At 46.9% G+C, this 17,429-nt stretch overlaps 8 protein-coding genes across 8 annotated transcripts; 6 read left to right on the top strand and 2 right to left on the bottom strand.

The window, feature by feature from the left end:
• Nucleotides 1-267: 267 nt before the first annotated feature.
• On the top strand, nucleotides 268-1,255 carry N7509_012575 (PQ-loop repeat-containing protein; the record flags this gene model as incomplete). The annotated part of the gene is made up of 3 exons (XM_056637212.1): nucleotides 268-509; nucleotides 566-763; nucleotides 844-1,255. 3 exons carry the CDS (start codon nucleotides 268-270, stop codon nucleotides 1,253-1,255), a joined length of 852 nt encoding a protein of 283 aa, XP_056483242.1.
• A 369-nt stretch (nucleotides 1,256-1,624) lies between these two features.
• Nucleotides 1,625-2,820, top strand: N7509_012574 (uncharacterized protein; the record flags this gene model as incomplete). The annotated part of the gene is made up of 3 exons (XM_056637211.1): nucleotides 1,625-1,664; nucleotides 1,817-2,156; nucleotides 2,223-2,820. The coding sequence occupies 3 exons, from the start codon at nucleotides 1,625-1,627 to the stop codon at nucleotides 2,818-2,820; spliced, it is 978 nt and encodes a 325-aa protein (XP_056483241.1).
• A 346-nt stretch (nucleotides 2,821-3,166) lies between these two features.
• Nucleotides 3,167-3,731, top strand: N7509_012573 (uncharacterized protein; the record flags this gene model as incomplete). The annotated part of the gene is made up of 3 exons (XM_056637210.1): nucleotides 3,167-3,464; nucleotides 3,520-3,570; nucleotides 3,724-3,731. The coding sequence occupies 3 exons, from the start codon at nucleotides 3,167-3,169 to the stop codon at nucleotides 3,729-3,731; spliced, it is 357 nt and encodes a 118-aa protein (XP_056483240.1).
• A 2,492-nt stretch (nucleotides 3,732-6,223) lies between these two features.
• On the bottom strand, nucleotides 6,224-7,084 carry N7509_012572 (FG-GAP repeat domain-containing protein; the record flags this gene model as incomplete). Its single annotated transcript, XM_056637209.1, has 1 exon — nucleotides 6,224-7,084. One exon carries the CDS (start codon nucleotides 7,082-7,084, stop codon nucleotides 6,224-6,226), a length of 861 nt encoding a protein of 286 aa, XP_056483239.1.
• A 1,740-nt stretch (nucleotides 7,085-8,824) lies between these two features.
• N7509_012571 (Tetratricopeptide-like helical) lies at nucleotides 8,825-10,605 on the top strand (the record flags this gene model as incomplete). Its single annotated transcript, XM_056637208.1, has 4 exons — nucleotides 8,825-9,371; nucleotides 9,497-9,987; nucleotides 10,044-10,225; nucleotides 10,515-10,605. 4 exons carry the CDS (start codon nucleotides 8,825-8,827, stop codon nucleotides 10,603-10,605), a joined length of 1,311 nt encoding a protein of 436 aa, XP_056483238.1.
• An 887-nt stretch (nucleotides 10,606-11,492) lies between these two features.
• Nucleotides 11,493-12,847, top strand: N7509_012570 (alpha/beta fold hydrolase; the record flags this gene model as incomplete). The annotated part of the gene is made up of 2 exons (XM_056637207.1): nucleotides 11,493-11,816; nucleotides 11,888-12,847. The coding sequence occupies 2 exons, from the start codon at nucleotides 11,493-11,495 to the stop codon at nucleotides 12,845-12,847; spliced, it is 1,284 nt and encodes a 427-aa protein (XP_056483237.1).
• Nucleotides 12,848-13,612: 765 nt separating this feature from the next.
• Nucleotides 13,613-14,791, top strand: N7509_012569 (uncharacterized protein; the record flags this gene model as incomplete). The annotated part of the gene is made up of 5 exons (XM_056637206.1): nucleotides 13,613-13,653; nucleotides 13,715-13,899; nucleotides 13,972-14,275; nucleotides 14,489-14,705; nucleotides 14,768-14,791. 5 exons carry the CDS (start codon nucleotides 13,613-13,615, stop codon nucleotides 14,789-14,791), a joined length of 771 nt encoding a protein of 256 aa, XP_056483236.1.
• A 435-nt stretch (nucleotides 14,792-15,226) lies between these two features.
• N7509_012568 (Zn(II)2Cys6 transcription factor) lies at nucleotides 15,227-16,987 on the bottom strand (the record flags this gene model as incomplete). The annotated part of the gene is made up of 1 exon (XM_056637205.1): nucleotides 15,227-16,987. The coding sequence occupies one exon, from the start codon at nucleotides 16,985-16,987 to the stop codon at nucleotides 15,227-15,229; it is 1,761 nt and encodes a 586-aa protein (XP_056483235.1).
• Between the last annotated feature and the right edge of the window lie 442 nt (nucleotides 16,988-17,429).

Here is a 17,429-nt window from a genome sequence, read left to right as displayed (position 1 = left end):
GAGAAACAAGCTTCCCTGGTTTGTTTGAGTGGGGCTGGCTGACTCAGCTGCGAAAAAAGCCGCGAGCGTCGAATTGCGCGTTACTTTCTCCCCTGGTTGATCTCCGATTTTTGTCTTGGTCCCTTGTTCCGTTGTTCCTGGTGATCCATTTCCCCGTGCACTGCCTCGTCGACAATTGTCCCCTCCTCCTTGTTCACGCGATCGACGAACTGTCCCTTTGACTTCCATCACACTCCCCTCCGGAAGTCGCGGAACATCCTCATCACCATGACCTTCGGGGATATCGTCCAGGCGGTCATTGACTATGGCGCGCCCATTTTGTACGTCCGGGATTCCACTATCGATATGTTTGCCTGGATATCGGAGCTAATTGCATTCTCGCTGAATAGTCTTGTCACTTCGCCCCTCACCTCCTACCTAGACCAGATTCTCAGCATTCATCGGAATAGGAGTTCGGCCGGCTTCTCCCTGGACATTCCTCTGATCATGCTAGTCGCGTCGATCTTGAAGTAAGACCCCTCGGAGCAAGTCGCTAGAGTTGAACAGCATAATAACATTGCCTCAGGGTCTTCTATTGGTTTGGAGAGTACTACTCCGCCGCGCTGCTAGCGCAGGCGGTGGTGATGATCTTTACGCAGGGGATCCTCTTGAAGGTCGCTTTGGACAACCGACCAAGAGAGACGGTGGAGCACACCCCTTTCAGCGGTGCCAAGGGCGGATTTTCACGACCATATAACTTTTGGCAGTGGCGGAGCACCAAGCCGTAAGCCTTACCCTACCCCCGGCGCCTGGAGATCAATTCCTGCCCGATATCAATTTTGTGCTGACCTCCCATTTCTGCAGGTATTGGGTCTTCTTAGGCTACTTCATTGCCGCCCTCTTTGTCATCCACCTTACCCCGATCTCCGACTTCAGCGCCTATATCAGCCTGCTGGGCTGCATTGGTCTTGCCGTCGAGGCCACCCTCCCCGTGCCCCAGATCCTCGCCAACCACCGATCGGGCTCTTGCAAGGGCTTCCGACTCTCCGTCTTGGCCGCCTGGATTATCGGTGATAGCTGCAAGATGGGCTACTTCTTCATGAGCTCGGACCCTATTCCCTGGGCTTTCAAGCTGTGTGGTATCTTCCAGTGCATCTGTGATGGCTACTTGGGCGTCCAGTACTTCATGTTCACCCGGGGCTATGTCAAGGCTTCGGGCAACCCCCAAGATGATGACGAAGAGGAGAAGGAGATCCGACTCAACCGCATCGGCTAAATTTTCAAAGCTCACGGTTGTGAGCACGTTCTGCATGACTTGTAGATAGACGGGATTTCATGGAAACATAGCGACTTATAGACTTGTAATACTGAATGAAATGACATTAATAATATATTCTAGACATGACCCAGCAATCAAAACCCAAGACGTACCACTAATAACGTGGATAAATACTCCCTGGAATAAAATGGTCGCCGTTTCGGGAAGAGCTGGAACTGCCCCGCGATGCACTCCGATCTTTCGGCTTATCGCCGGTCCCTTCCCCACGCCCAGTCCCAGTCCCATCCTAGAAACTTTCCTTCTTTTCCCTCCGTGATTTCTTCCGCGGTTACCCATTGACCAAATTGTACAGTCTAAGCACTCACAATGGCTACTGTGCCAACTATTCGGATCGGCTATGTGCCCGGTAACTACCCCTCCGTGAACCGTTCGACCGTGATTGCGACATCATGGGAGAGAACCCCAAGAGAAGCCTGCTGAGAATGGATACCAGCAGCTTCGCCTGTCAAAAGATTTCATGCAGACCAATAAGCTAACATTGGAGTTATTATAATACAGAGCACTATCTCACACCCCTTCACCTGGCGCTCCGCTCTCCTGCTGTCGCCTCTCTCCCATTCAAGCTCGTCTTGACCCCATTTCCTGCCGGCACGGGACATATGATCACATCGCTGCGCAGCAATGAAATAGATCTCTGTATCGGCCTCACCGAAGGCTGGGTTGCTGGTCTAACTGGCAAGACCCAGCCTCAGAACCCAGCAGAGGGCGGATACAAGGTCATCGGCCACTGGGTCGACAACCCGCTGCGCTGGGCAATTGTCACGGGCCGCAACCGTGATGAAATCAACGGAGTAGCAGATTTGCAGAACAAGAGAGTCGGCGTTAGTCGACTGGGAAGGTAGGGAAGGACTCACACACTCGATTCCCCGAATCAGACAGAAGCTAACTAACCTTGTATTCACAGCGGTTCCCACATCATGTCCTTCGTCCTCGCACAACAGCAAAAGTGGAAATCAGACTCACTGGAAACCGTCCCCCTTGGTCCCTTCGGACCCCTACGAGCCGGAGTCACCGGTATCGACAAGGAAAACCCCGATCAAGCACCGAACCCATCAGCCGAGTTCTTCATGTGGGAGCACTTCACCACGAAGCCATACTTCCACCCAACGATCGAAACTCCCACCCCGCCTTTGAAGAACATCGGCGAGATCTTCACCCCCTGGCCATCGTGGATGATTGTTGCGTCTACAGCACTGTTCCCAAACCCGGAGCAGGATGAGCGTCTTGCGGCGCTTTTCCAGGCCTTTGATCAGGGAATTAAGGACTTTGAGGCTGATACCAATAAGGTTATTAGGCTGCTTGGTACCGGCGAGCTTGGTTGCAATTATATTGAGGAAGATGCTACTGAGTGGCTTAAGGATGTCAAGTTCACGGATGCTACGCGTGGTGTGGACCGCAAGGTTATTGAGAATGTTGTTGATATTCTCAAGGTTGCTGGTGTTATTGATACTACTATGGAGAATGATGAGGCTGTTCAGAGAGTTATTGGTATCTCTCGGTAGACTCTGGGGACTATGTATGAGAATAGATAGAAGAATACACCGTGTAAAATTGTTTCACAAGTAGAGCTTCCCAGACGAAAATAACAATCGACAGGCCACGAGTATCTATTGATTCGGTCCCGTCAACTCGTGGGTTGAAGGAACCATATGGCAGTTGACTAGTCTTTCCACGAAAATGGGAGATTTCGCTATGGCATGGCTACTTGTTCCTTTTTATTCTATGGATTACAAAATGATGCCTGAGGCTTCGAGTGCCTGACCCACGTCACATATTCTCAATCCAAAATCATGAAGTATCCTTTCCCATCTACCACTACTCTCACATCGAAAAAGAGCCATCGCCAACATGGAAAGCATTGAAAGGGAATTCATCATTAAGATTAATAACCAATCCGTTGCTTTGCCCGAAAACAACGATGAACCTCGCGTCCACGCGTCGCTCGGCCCAACTTCCCCTGCGGTCTTCACACTGGTAGAGGGTTATTTGAAATCCAGTGGTTGGATCTTGGGGAGAGCCTTGGTTGAGGATCGAAGTCTGCTCCCGAAAAAGGTTTTTTGGTTCGATGAGCAGCATTCGGATCTGGGCTTGATCCAGAAGACTCGAGCTGTTCCTGATGGGGAGTCGTATGTGTTGGAGTTTGCTGGTAAGAGGTGAAAATATCTTATAGTTGACCAAACTGTATACTAATTATTCTTAAGGTGCACCGTTGATTGCTCCTGATGGACTTTTGCTTGCGGATCTGATGAGAGGTATGTGTGATCATTCGCGAAATTGTTTTGCCTATTTTGATGTTTAGGAGATTGACGGAGTATGCTTAGATGAACAACAGGAGGTGAAAATTGTTATGCAATAGGGTATACTTTTCGAAGGGTGACAGCATTACAGCTATTGAAATGCTCTAGTTTTATAAATGAATCTATCTTCGGGGTTCCTAGTATTCAAAGAGATGAATTTATACTGGTATCAGCTTCGTGAGTTGGGCCTCAGGCTCCGTAAAGGTATAATTAATTTCGAAAACTATTGTAGCTCTGTGGCTCGGGGATCTTTATCCAAAGACTCTGAGGCCGTCGTTGCTCTCCAGAACATTATGTAGTCTTGAGTTAGTACTAGAGAGAAATACATAATTTAGAACGACTAATGGCTCCTTGGCAAAATCTTGAGAATACTGTAATTTACGATGATTTACCGCAGGCACCTAGACAATGCAAAGCCGACGGATCTATATCCTAATATGGACTAGTGTGCGGGAGGTGGGGGCCCGGAGATAAAGAAAGAGAGATTGAAGGTAAATCTGATTTCGAACATTACTGTAAAGGAGTGAAAGAGCCAGTATAGAAAAAGGTTTTCCTTGCCCTGCCGCATGGAAAGCCGGGAGCCTGGCCGACATAACATCAATCCTTTCTTTCATCTTCACTAGTCTGATGTTGCATTGAGTCAACTCCAGCCGTTAAATGAGCACCGTGGCTGATCTATCATCGGTCGCATAGTTATACACTCTTCAGCGTGATGGACTTTCCTCGCCTGTAACATACAGGTCTGTAGTGATATCCTTGAAGATATAAACTTGCGGTAGAGTTGCCACATCTAAGTTGATTATGTCCATCGTTCTATTTTTACGAGATGAGGAACTTGAGAAAACCTGATGCGCGTGAAAAGAGACTAAATTCGATATTCATTTCGTCAGGAATATTTGGTACACTATTATGAGAAATTGCCTGGAAGAGTCTCTGGAAAGCCGGTCGAGACTATGTTCAGTGTTCTATGATCTGGACGTGGACCTGGTGGGTGTTGAATTGGGGACTTTCGGGTCGTAGTTGACGGAAAACCTAAATTAGATGCTTTCTGTGTTTTAAAGACCCGATATCGATCCTAGAAATCATTGTAATGCTACTTGAGCTGTAAAATTGATACGACTGGGTTTGATTTAGAATGCTTTGAACTTCTTTAGTAAGTGGAAGAATTCGTGTCAAGGGTTAACCTTGAAATTAATCAGTACCTGAGCATAAAGTCCGGATTACGCTAATGGCTTTTTGAAATATCTATGGGTTGATTCGGCTATTATTTCGAAGGGCTGAAAATTTCAATGTAGATCATCTCATTGTACCTTATTGAAGTGTTTCAGCATGATCATGGTCAATTATTTTCTAGGTAGATCTAGAGAGAACTATCAAATAGATAATCATCGAAATTTCTGTAATAAATATGTTGTTGATGCTAAATTAAGATCGGAGTCTTGAAAAATGCAACCAATTTCATGGCGAACGGTTTCATTGTTATAAATCCTTATAGCACATGGATTCCCGTTGTCTAGTTGCTGAAAGAGCGAAATTTAGGGAAGCAACCTATTTTCTCCAGAACTTAAGCTAAGATACCTGACGGTACTGAAGATATAAAAATTCAATGCCGGAAGAAATATACGAAGAGTAGCCTGGGTACTTCTCACAACCTTTCTCTATCGACCCTGATTCTTGTACACCAGCGGAATCCTCCATCACGGAAGCGACCAAAGACAATATCTCGCAGTATGCGAGTGGCAAGCTAAGCATCGACGAAGAGTATGACATAGATTACAATGACATCAATCATATGGCAGACGAAGCGCAATTCAGATTTGAGTCTTGCCAACAAGTTTTTGACCGTGACCGAAATATCCCGGCTGAGGAAATTATAGGTGATCATCTCGAAAGTGATCTCATAAGGTAAGTCTATGATAACAATCGGTGACATATTGTACAAAAAGTTCTTACACCATCTGATCTAGATTACATTTAAGAGTCAAGTTGGTGACTTGTGCACTATTTCAGTATCCGGTGGGCCATGCTAATGATATAATCCAGGGCCGTCGAAGATCAGTTCCTCTAGCAAAACATTCGGAATGAAAATATCCAGGATGGTATGCAACAATTGGCCGAAAGCTATAATGAAATACAAAATTTGAAAGAAATCATTTCCAGCCTAAAGAGGCAGTTGAAAGAGTTGAGCTCGGAAATAGAGATCAATAAAGAGACCAACAGAAGATATAAGCGGTACTGAAAAGCTTTTCTTCTTTACTATAATCTATTGCCATTAGTCAAGTCTCAAGGGCCTTTTCAGAAGCTGAGAGCCAGCTCGAATCTCTACTTTCAATGATCTAGCAGCTCATATAGTGTCATTCGGTCGACTCACCCAGTTAAGATATTTTAAGAAACATTCCATTCGTCCCCAACCAATATTTTTATCACGTAATATAGGGACCCGAGATTTACTACATGTGGTTGATTTTGCCCTTGCATAGCTCTCCAATACACGGTCATGGATGTGACCTCTCCCTTCATTGCCCACCCCCTGCTATCGCTGTATTTGCATACATCTCCTCTCATTTAAGCCCTCATCCAAACTACCCTCAAGACCCCTCGGCTCTAATTAACTGGCGCAGATCCCAAGCAAAACGCTCACAGTGTCGTCGTCCAGATTCCCAGTCGCGATGTCGAGAGCGCCATCTCTGTTGAAGTCGCCCACTGCAACACTACGCGGGGCCAACCCCACAGTGAAGGGAGTCTGCGCTGAGAAACTTCCTGATCCAGTTCCAAGTAACACACTCACTGTATTGCCGCCCGTATTTGCAGCCACAATATCAAGATGGCCATCTCCGTTAAAGTCGCCTACTGCAACAGCTAATGGCGCCGGCCCCACAGGAAAGCTGGTCTGCGGTTTGAAACTCTCTGATCCAGTCGCAAGCAAGATGCTCACTGTACCATCCTCATTTGAGGTCACAATATCGATCAAGGTATCTCCATTAAAGTCGCCTACTGCGACACCAAATGGAGACTGCCCGACCCCAAAGGTAGTCTGTGCTTGAAAGGTTCCTGATCCAGTCCCAAATAACACGCCCACGTTATTTTCGGCAATATTTGCAGTCACAATATCGAGATGATTGTCTCCGTTGAAGTCGCCTACTGCAACACTAGCCGGAAAAGCTCCTACAGCATAGGTAGTCTGCGCTGAGAAAGTTCCTGATCCAGTGCCGAGTAACACACTCACTGTATGGTCACCGGCATTTGCAGTCACAAAATCGAGATTGCCATCTCTATCGAAGTCGCCCACTGCAATACCAAATGGGATGGACCCTACAGGAATGATAGTCTGCGCTAGGAAAGTTCCTGATCCAGTGCCGAGTAACAGACTCACTGTATCATCGCCCGAATTTGCAGCCACGATGTCGAGATGGCCATCTCCGTTAAAGTCGCCTACTGCAACGCCTAGTGTACTTCCCCCCCACAGCATAGGTGACCTGCGGTTTGAAGCTCCCTGATCCAGTCCCAAGCAAGACGCTCACTGTATTGTCAGAACCACTCGCAGTCACTATATCGAGATAGCCATCTCTGTTAAAATCACCCACTGCAATAGCTTCAGGTAAGGCCCCCACAGCATAGGTGGCCTGGGCCTTAAAGCTCCCTGATCCAGTACATTGGCAGGAGCCTGATGAACAAGTCGATCCAGCTGGGCACTATAGAGACGTTAGCAATGAGCACATCGACCCAAAAGTCAATCTTGAAATATGGTATAAAAATATGGCCTAACTCACAGCATTCCCACAAGTACCACAGTTACTAGCAGAGTTCTGGGTGTTGGTGCAGGCTCCATTGCAAAACGTCAGGCCCGACGCACACTATCGAGCAGTAATTAGTTAGTATGTTGGTATTAATACGACCTGTTTGAAATCAACGTATCCTACCTGACAAGACCCGAGGAGGCAACCAATCCCGATCCCAATTTGCCCAATATCACCACCCTCAGTGTTAATGGTAAGCCCACCACCGTCGCCATTCCCAATATTGTTACCGCCATGGGAAACCTCGCTGCCACCTCTTGGTTTACCCCACATTTTCAGAGCATCTTCACTGGAGAGCGCAGTGACAAGAGCGCAGCACAAAAGGGTAAGAGCGAAGCGCATTTTTGCAGTGATGATTGCTCAAGATAGAAATAAATATATTTTCAGAAGGATGTTGATTTAATCCTGTTGTGCTGACCGGTGTTGTTGTGCTGGCCGGTGTTGTTGTGCTGGCCGGTGTTGTTGTGCTGGCCGGTGTTGTTGTGCTGACCGGTGTTGTTATGCTGACCGGTGTTGTTATGCTGACCGGTGTTGTTATGCTGCTCGGTGTGCTGGAAAAATCTGTCCTGGCTCGCGGGGAGGGCATTACACATATATTGTGTGATCATAGTCATTAATTCAATATCTAGGTTTGTTGTTCCTGAAAAAACGCTTGAAAATGTTTTCCGGTATGTTAATAGCTTCAAACTTTTTCTACACGGACGGCCATCATGGAATGTATTCATATAGGGGTTGGCATGCGTCTAGGCTCTGGAATGCTGGAATTATTTCCAACCTTTCCTATGTGTCAGTGATGTGAACTTACTTTGCATCCCAATAATAGTATTTGCACTGTGATACTTCCAGCCTGCGCCACTAATTCTCTACTGCTTGTCTTTATTATCTATTCATTCACTACTCACGAGCATACATAGTACGCGCTAATGCTCTATCATCAAGATGGCACTATACTTCGCCACCATTTTCCTTATTTCTGTATATGCTGCCTTATTGTATAGCACAGGGTACTAGATACGAAGGCTGAAATTGACACGCGAGACATCAGGCAAGATCATATTGGAATAAAAACACGAAATCTCAAGAGTTGATTGGCGGTCTCCCTGGAACATATCGGCTAGGTGGGGAGCGCGCACTGACAACTAACCAAATACCGCAGAACTCCATTCTGATTGTCGGAACGTTGTGCCGGAATCTTATGCCATGATACCCGTTGAGTTGGTTGGGAAAGTGGTGGCCAGTGGAGCTGGACCGGTTTTCTGGCCTTGTGCACTTGTCTTCGGTGGCGTCAAGCTTCTTCTTGAGGCGGCAAAGGGCGTCTCATCCAAATACGATGCCATCATTGAGCTCATGTCTTCCTTGAAAGTATTTACTCACCTCATTATTCCTTCATTTTACATTTTACCTGGTGACTTATGGATTACATACAGGATTTCACGAATCGCCTGGAGATTTATGCCAAGTACGAGATTTCACAGCACTTGAGACAAAAGCTTGCCGAGATCCTGGCCTCTTTGATCGAGGTGGTCGCATTTGCACGGCAGGAAATCAAACATGGATGGCTCGTTTCGTTCGGAAAAAACATACTGTCAGGGAATGATGCCGCCAGTGTCGCAATGGCGAAGTTTGTCAAGCTTGTACAGAGTGAGACAGCCCTAGTCGGAGCAGAAACTCTTACACAAGCAAAGGAAACGAGCTCAACCCTTGCCCGAATGGATCAAAACGTGATCAAGATCAGCCAGCAACTGGAGAACCTGGAAGTGAGAGGGAAAACAACAGCATGCGCAGCGAGTGGGATTAAACGGATCTTACAACCCAGCTCCAGTGCAGAAGACCGGTTGAACTCGATGGATCGAAGTCGCATTCCCGACACCGGTGAATGGGTTAAACACCAAAAGGAATTCGTTTCTTGGATCAACCGCACCCTCCCAGTCTTGTGGATATCCGGAAACCCTGGAGCAGGTAAATCCTACATTGCTTGCAGCATAGTGAATCATTTGAAAGATTCATTTGAAAACATTGACCCGTTATACGCGGTCTCCATTGGCTTCTTTTCTTCAAAGATGACAATCCAAAGACACGATAAGTACACCAGGCACTGTGCGATATCGCATTTCAGATCGGACAAAACAACCCCGTGTACGCCGAATATCTCGAGTCTTGCATCGATGAATCTGATAACTCATCGTCTCTTTCGCTATCCACCTTGTGGCAGAGACTTTTCATTGATTTCTTTGGCTTATTGCAAAATAGGAATCAAATCTTCTATATCTTATTGGATGCGCTCGATGAGTCCTTTGTGGAGGACCGATTAAAGTTTTTCGAGCTGGCAAGGGATTTACTTTCCACTGGGCACATTCAATTGCTGATGCTTGGTCGACCACAAATCGCAGAGGAGATGAATGACCTCATCGAGCTTCTTCAAGTACTTACCCTCCACGTCTCTGAAGCAAACAATCTGCAAGATATCGTGCAATACATCAACACGCGAGTTTCAAGGTCGATGTATCTAAAGAAGCTTCCAACTTCTTTCAAGAGTGAGATTGCAGAGAAGCTCTCCGCTAATTCACAGGGAATGGTTTGTGAAATGACGCCCTTCTTTCCAGTCTTGTCCCGAGAGCTAATGAATTGTAGTTCCTTTGGGTTGAGTTGGTAATCCAAGAGCTGACTCGCCTGAGAAGTGTTTCGGGTATACAAAAGGTCCTGCATACAGCGCCGAGGGGCCTTTCAAACATGGTAAATCGTATTCTGAGGGGTTTTTCCGAAGCCTTCCAATATGACCCTCAGCATGCGGACGAATTGAATGAGTTACTGGCGTGGGTTCTATCTACCCAAAGACCACTCACCCTGAAAGAACTAGAAAGCATCCTCAAATGGAGAAGCTTAGATGGAAAAGGTTGGATCTGGCTTGAGAGATCCTTGCGCATCCAATTTGCTTCTATATTTTCCGTCAATCGCCAAGATGGAATGACTACAGCAGATCTTCCAAAATTTACCAACGAAGAATCCACTCGCTCAGGAACAGCGTTTAGCAAAGATCTTTTAGATAGTGGATCGACGAGCCTACCTGGGGAACTTGAGTCTCACCCAGAGACATGTTCGCAGCCTAGAGCATCGGTCTATGCTGTACGTTGGTGGCGAATGGCTGACGGTGTATGACTTCAAATCCCGTCTTGAAGTAGAATACGGATTGTAGAAGTCAATAGTGCCTATAAACTGGTTTATTCTGAGATATACGAGGTATGGTCGTCAATGAGAAACTATCTAGGCTGTAAGGGGGTTCGGAGGTCGAAATTATTCTTTTTGGAATACAGCAGATTTGGTACCGGTCTTCAACGAAAGCCCCTTCGAGGCCTCCTCTATCCTAAATGTTGCATCTGTCGTCTATTACCGACAAATTCTGTCGCCGACACCCGAATGCCGCATCCTGTTTGACATGGCGTAGTCGGTAACTCTCAGACAGCTTACTGGAAGGAGGGCAGACCTGCTCATGCCTTACACTTCAAGCACAGGAGGATCTTGCAACCTAATGATATTAATCTCAGCTCGTTTTCCACTCCAGTTCGATAATGTCTGGAGGGGAATTTGTGAGGGGAAGAACGACCCAATGACCGTGTATGCTCCGATCCGAGCACCGCTTCTTGCAGCTGGCAGCTCTGGTTGGTGACTCGGGGTTTGCTCCATGACATCCGAATGTGGGGTTTTGGGGAAACTTGGGGATATACTTTCAACTTTCTCTCTGATTCGGGAAACTCGGTTACATGGACTCGCTCGATCAAGTTTTGTAAGCAACTGCGTAACAATCTAGAATGCTAAGGGTACCAAGTCGGCAACTAAGGAAATATTGGGCCTCTCCCCTTGATAGTATTCGGCCGGGCTGGGGAGGCTTTTGGAGAACCCGCACAAGAGTACAACAACTTGAAGTATACCCAGGTATACTGCTAACCGACCGACCGCATGGCTATAAATCAGCCTTTCCCCAACTGCTCTTAAATCGTGCATTACACATATTTCATCCATGCTGAAATATTAAGGCGCTTTAGCAATTAGCTTCATCTCACCTGATTAATCAAGGTCATCGACATGTCTTTCTCATCCAACAATCAGCTCCATGCATGGGCCTCCCTACCAGATGCACTCGGCGCATCTTTCACCACTCTGAACAACACTTTAAATCATGACAAACAATGGCAAGCTTTTATCGATACTGAGGCAATCCACGATCCGGTGACTATGGGCATCCAATCCACTGGCTCGGACCAGGCCATCCTCGTCGTTGTTGAGCCGGGCCTCCGAACCATTGTCTCTCGTGGCTCCTCAGCCTCTGCCGACTTTGTATTACTGGCGCAGCCGAGTCACTGGGAGAAGTACTTTTCTGCAAGCCCACAAGCGCCATATACTAGTTTTGTTGGCATCCAGGCAAGTGATAAAATGGGTGTTATTTTGGAGGTAGACTTCTTTGCTAATGCTATTCTCAGGGAATGAACATCGTGCAGGACGGTGCCGGCATCCATGGGGACCGCCTCAAATACAGCCAGTTCGCCCACCTAACGACACGTTTACTGGAATTGATACGTAAGGGCTTACATGGCCCAATTGCCGCTGACCAGCAACACGAAGTTTATGAAGACCACATTATTGGCAAATATGTTTTCATTGAACCCCCGGTTTGGGGTAAGACTAAGGTCTTTTATGAAAGCAGTGGTACCGGTCCTCAGGAGATCGTGTTTCTCCATACTGCAGGAAGCGATAGCCGACAATATCACGACGTTATGAATGATCCGTCCATGAGAGCAAAATGCAAGATGATCGCCTTTGACCTACCTGCCCATGGTCGCAGCTTCCCAGGTAAGAATCACATACCTGGGAATCATACCAATACTGAAGAAGCATATGTCGGTTGTATTCGTGAAATGATCAAGGTTCTTAAGCTCAACAAGCCCATCGTCTGCGGTGCCTCAATGGCCGGGCAGGTATGTATTGCGGTAGCAATTAGAGCAGAGGAAGTAGGTGCAGGTGGCACTATTCCCTTGCAAGGATGTGACTTTTTGACCATGAAGCGACAATTCGATGATAAGTCCCCGCTAGTCAATCAGTCCCTCTTCAACCCTGATTGGATTTACGGCATGATGGCTCCAAATGCGCCCCTGGTAAACAAGCAGCTCATCTGGCACCTCTATAGTGCTCAGGCATATGGGATTTTCCATGGTGATCTTGACTTCTATTTTGGTGGCTTTGATGCTCGAGACCGGGTTGCGAGCATTAATGTCAAGAAATGCCCTATCTATTTTCTGACTGGTGAATTCGACTGGAGCACTACTCCTGAAATGAGCCAGGCGACGGCCAAGAAGATCAACGGCGCAAATTTCAAAGCCATGGAAGGCCTGGGCCATTTCCCAGCGACTGAAAGCCCCTCTAGGTTTGTGAGTTTACCCTGAGTTTGAAATTTCCTTAATTTATAACCAATGGCTGACCCACCTTGTAGGTTCCTTATTTACTGGATGCAATTGAGTGGATCCAGAAAACTCGTGAGAAATAAACATCAGCCGAAGCCTCCTTCGGAGAGCTAACAATTTTTGAGCCTGGATGTGTTTTAGAGACCATGTTCCTTTGCTATCTACTGTATCTCTTTTTATAATTGCCTCAATTGACTTTTATCGTGTCTCCATGAATCAGAAATTTTTGAAAGTCTCAAGGGCCATATTTAATATGAAAATATTCCCAATTCTACTATAGATTTCACTTATGTGACACCTATGGGCATGCCTGTAAGGCCCCCCCAAGGTGGCGAGGACCCATAAAAACAAGGCTCGCACTCGATGGGTCCTTCCCAGTAAAGTCCGCCTATCTCCGCCGTGAATACCAATTGAAGAGTGACAATGAATCGCCAAATATCTTATCTCCGTTATCCAAGCCAGCACACAAGGGAGCCAGTTCGACACTGACTGAGTACTTGGAAGAGTGAGTAACATCGATTCATTGAGTCCGCTGATCCCCGCGAGTCATGCAACGACAATACGTCATCCCCGCAATCTTCTGGGGAGTAGCTATAAGTTTAACTTGGGACTCGACGACTTGGAAAAGACCCGTCAAATTTTTGAATCTTGCCTTTATTTAAAGGGGCTACACAGCAGAGCCTCGTAAAACTCCTAGTACTTTTCTCTGTCTTTCATTCGCCAGGTCCTAGCTCACAGGATATCATAATGCCTCTTAACGTTCTGGTTACAGGCGCATCTGGTTACATGTAAGTTTCCAGCATCTTTTTATCCTATCCTTACTTTTGAAATGCATTGACTTCAACATAGCGGGGGCTCTATTGTCGCTGAAATTTTGAGTCTCAAAAGAGGCGGCTCTCTTGAGACCTTGAGCATCCATGCAGCCGTGCGTTCGCTGGAACAGGCCCACAGCTTGACAAAGCTGGATGTCAGTGTTGTCCAGTTGAATCTCAGCGATGAAACTGCTGTAACAGATTACTTGCTCTCCAATGATAGTAAGCACTGCTTTATGTAAATTCTAAAACACTTTCTTTGTTCTGACCATATCTGTTTTATTGCCTACGCAGTTGATCTGGTCATCAACAACGCAACTTCCATTGACTCGCAGATTGCGTCGAGTCTTATTTCAGGGCTAAAGAATCAACGTGAAGCAACAGGGAAGGAGGTCTTTTTCATACAGACGACAGGTCTTTCGGCCTTCGATGAAAATACAAACTGGCCATTCGGAGAGGTGAAAGACACTGACAACGTCTTCGACCTTGAGAGGCAGTCCAGGGATACCTATGTCGTGCGGGAGGTTGATACGTTTGTCATCGAACAGACGAAAAAGGCCGGCGTCACCGGCTTCCTAATCTACCCCCCCAACGCTTCGTAAGCTACACTTTCTCCTATATCGTCAACTTCACATTATGAGAGTACGCTGACCGAATACGAGATGGCCGTGGCTCTGGCACATGGAACCAGCTCTCGCCTCAGATACCAGCTCTTATCCAGGCTAGTATCAAGTACAAGCAAGTATACAAATTTGGTAAAAGCCGAGTGAGTACTTCCTACAAAGTAATCTTCCCTACATAAGATGAATAGCCTAACCGGTGAGAAGGACGCTACTCTGGCACATGTTTCAGATGTTGCGAAATTTTATGGTCAGCTTATTGAGGCTATTTTCTTGGGTAAGGAGCTTCCAGTCGGTGAAAATGGCCATTATTTCCTTGTTTCGCACGTCGTCTCTTGGTGGGACATTATGGATCGACTTGCTGCAAACCTCCACGCACGGGGCTTGGTCACAACGGCATCCACTAAGGTATGGCCGTCTGACGAAATGGCGGCCGAGTCAGTTGGAGTACCGACTAGATTTGCCCACAGCATGTGGAACTCAAGGCGAGTTAACTAGCTCAATCATTGCTTTAGCTAAATGGTTTTACTAATGGGATTCAAGCCCGAAAGTACTATGTGAGAAAGGGAAAGTTATTGGATGGAAGCCCGTTTGGACGGGGGAGTCGTTTCTAAACAGGCTTGACCAGGAGGTCGATGACTTTCTGGAGTTGGGCTTACCCAAGAGCAGTCTCCTATCTTCACTGAAGCCAGTTTCTGGGCACGGTATGAACTGATAGCAGAATGCGATATACGTTACGTCCCGATCTCGCGCGACCGGGACTAAGCTCTTTTCGGGGTGGATGATATAACGAATATTGTGGTCAAGAATCCGGGTAGAGGATGGTACTTGGAAATATTTGGTCATTTCCAAGGTTTAACTTTCATTTCGCGTTAAATATTGTTGATTGGAACCTCAGAAGCCGCCTTGGAAAGCTCCGATATCCGAATCTAGACCAGACTCAAAGCATCACTCACTGGTACAACATACTGCTCCCAGTCATTTAAATCCGAGGTAGACGTTCGTACAGGCTCCGAGGACTTTGATATGCTGAAGTCTCGGGAATTCCAAACCTGCTCAATAACCACACGTGTCCGATGAACACTCGAGACACTACTCATGGCCATTGATTCGAGTAATTCCAACACAAGCCTTCTCCCATTGGTAAATGAAGCAGATTCTGGATTAGACAAAGGCTCAACGTCAAGCGGATCCGACTCCACAGCAGCAACGAAAAGAGGCCAGATAAGTTGGCATACTGCTTCCAATGCTAGTAACTCTTGAATCTCCGTCATTATCTTTCTTACCAAAATCTTGATCTCCGGGTCCGATGGTCGCCCGCCATATAGCGCGCATTTCAGAAAAACGATACAAGAGAGTTTCTTTACTTCGGCAATTCTAGTGATTGACTGGTCTTTTTCATTGGTACGGGGTTGTTGCTCGAGCCTTTCGAGCCTGTTTTTCAACGTGGCAGCTCTAGTCTCAAATGTCATCAGGTCATCACTCAAGAGCATGGACTGTCGTGACCGACTGAGATCCATCACCGAGAATAATATTGAGACAAGCGCAGGACTGCACCCCATCCATGGATTGATCGTTGTATCTGTTTCATCCCAGTATCTTGGGCCGAAAAGGTCTGCTTTCGCACAAGCTGTTCGCCCCATCACGTCTTGAAAGGCAAAGAAAAGCTCCACAAATGAAGACACTTCATCTTGCTGCAGGTCTCCATTTCCGCGGGTTGAAATCTGCAGTTGTCGTCTTCGAAGTCGAATAATATCTTTCGCTCCTTGGAGATGAACAATCCATTGAGGGTTACAGTAATCCACAATATCGAACATACATAAAAACATCACGATTACCAAGATTTCAGGGTCTGATGCTAACAAAGCGCCTCGGTCAACACTGATTTGTTTTCGGAATTCTCTAAGAACTCGCGACTTTAATTGTAGACTGATGTTGGTATATTGAGGGTCGTACTGGGCCCAATGGCAGGCGGCCAGGGCCTGGATTGCGCGTAGAACTGTGGGCGTAGCTGATGCGCAATAGGGAAGTATAACTGATGCAAATGGCGATTGTGAAAGAGGGCTATGCACTGTCCTAGGGCACATATGATTGATATAGTAGTCGAACAACGAGCGGTTTCCTATCTCATCCAGTGATGGGAAAATCGATAGAGATGATGGAAGGGTCTGCACTGACGCCCTGTCTACACCCTTTAACAGACCGGAAGGAGAACTTGACCTCGAGGTTGATAGACTTGGCTCACGAGGCCCTTGCTCACCAATTGCCAATTTGACATCGAACGCTGGCAAAAGCTGTCGTTTGGTGTGGCCTTGCTCTTCATCATAAAGTCGTCGGATTAAGGACACATCGTTGTTAAGGAATGTCCAGGATTGAATAGTCGGAGTCGCAAGCCATGTAGTCTCTTCCTGGACGGCTGGGTCTGATTCTGTCGAGCGCGTTGGAGACTGTCGATTCTTGGGTGCATTTTTGCCCCAGAGCCCAGACCTGCCAAAGGCGACCCCACGATCACGGTAGCTCGATTCCCATTTCAGTTGAAAGTTGCTCGAGCACTGCAGATCTTTCTGCCAGCACCGGGTGCAAATTGGCTTGTGCTCATCGCATTTGACCTTGCTTCGGCGGCAATTTGTGCACCCATGTTGAGAACGGGGAGATGTCTTGCGGTCGCTTTTTCTTTGTTGTTGTTCCATCTTTGCCTATTCCGCGTATACGGCCAACGGGAGTCTTGGTTGATAGTTCATGAATTTCATGCCCAGGCCTTCCCCTGGTCAATTTAGTGCTTTGCGCTTGATTACTCAGTCGAGGAATTTAGCCGGATCATCCGATTGTTGGAAGAAGTGCTCTGCCTCAGGCTCTCCGATTGGACGAGAGAGAAGGAGGGGCAATTTTTCCATATCATTCATGGAGTTGGTACACGCATTTTATGGAGAAGAAACATTCAAAGTGGATGGTTGAATTGACCTGACTCGGGCTGGTCGGTAGAACCCGCCTGTCAAGACTGATGTCAGCAATCTGGAGTGTGGCAGGTCGAGGCGATGGCAAAGTTCAAAGCGGGGCAAACCACCGGGTTATAATTGGTTGTAATCCATGAATGCATCGATTCCTCTACGGAGTGAGTACTCCGTAGTAAAC

This window comes from Penicillium cosmopolitanum (assembly GCF_028827165.1).
Source record: "Penicillium cosmopolitanum strain IBT 29677 chromosome Unknown utg000011l:1.0-3548175.0:1.0-3550911.0, whole genome shotgun sequence".
Lineage (NCBI taxonomy): Eukaryota > Fungi > Ascomycota > Eurotiomycetes > Eurotiales > Aspergillaceae > Penicillium > Penicillium cosmopolitanum.
The sequence above is the reverse complement of the archived record's forward strand: the minus strand, read 5'-3'. Positions and strand labels throughout refer to the sequence as shown.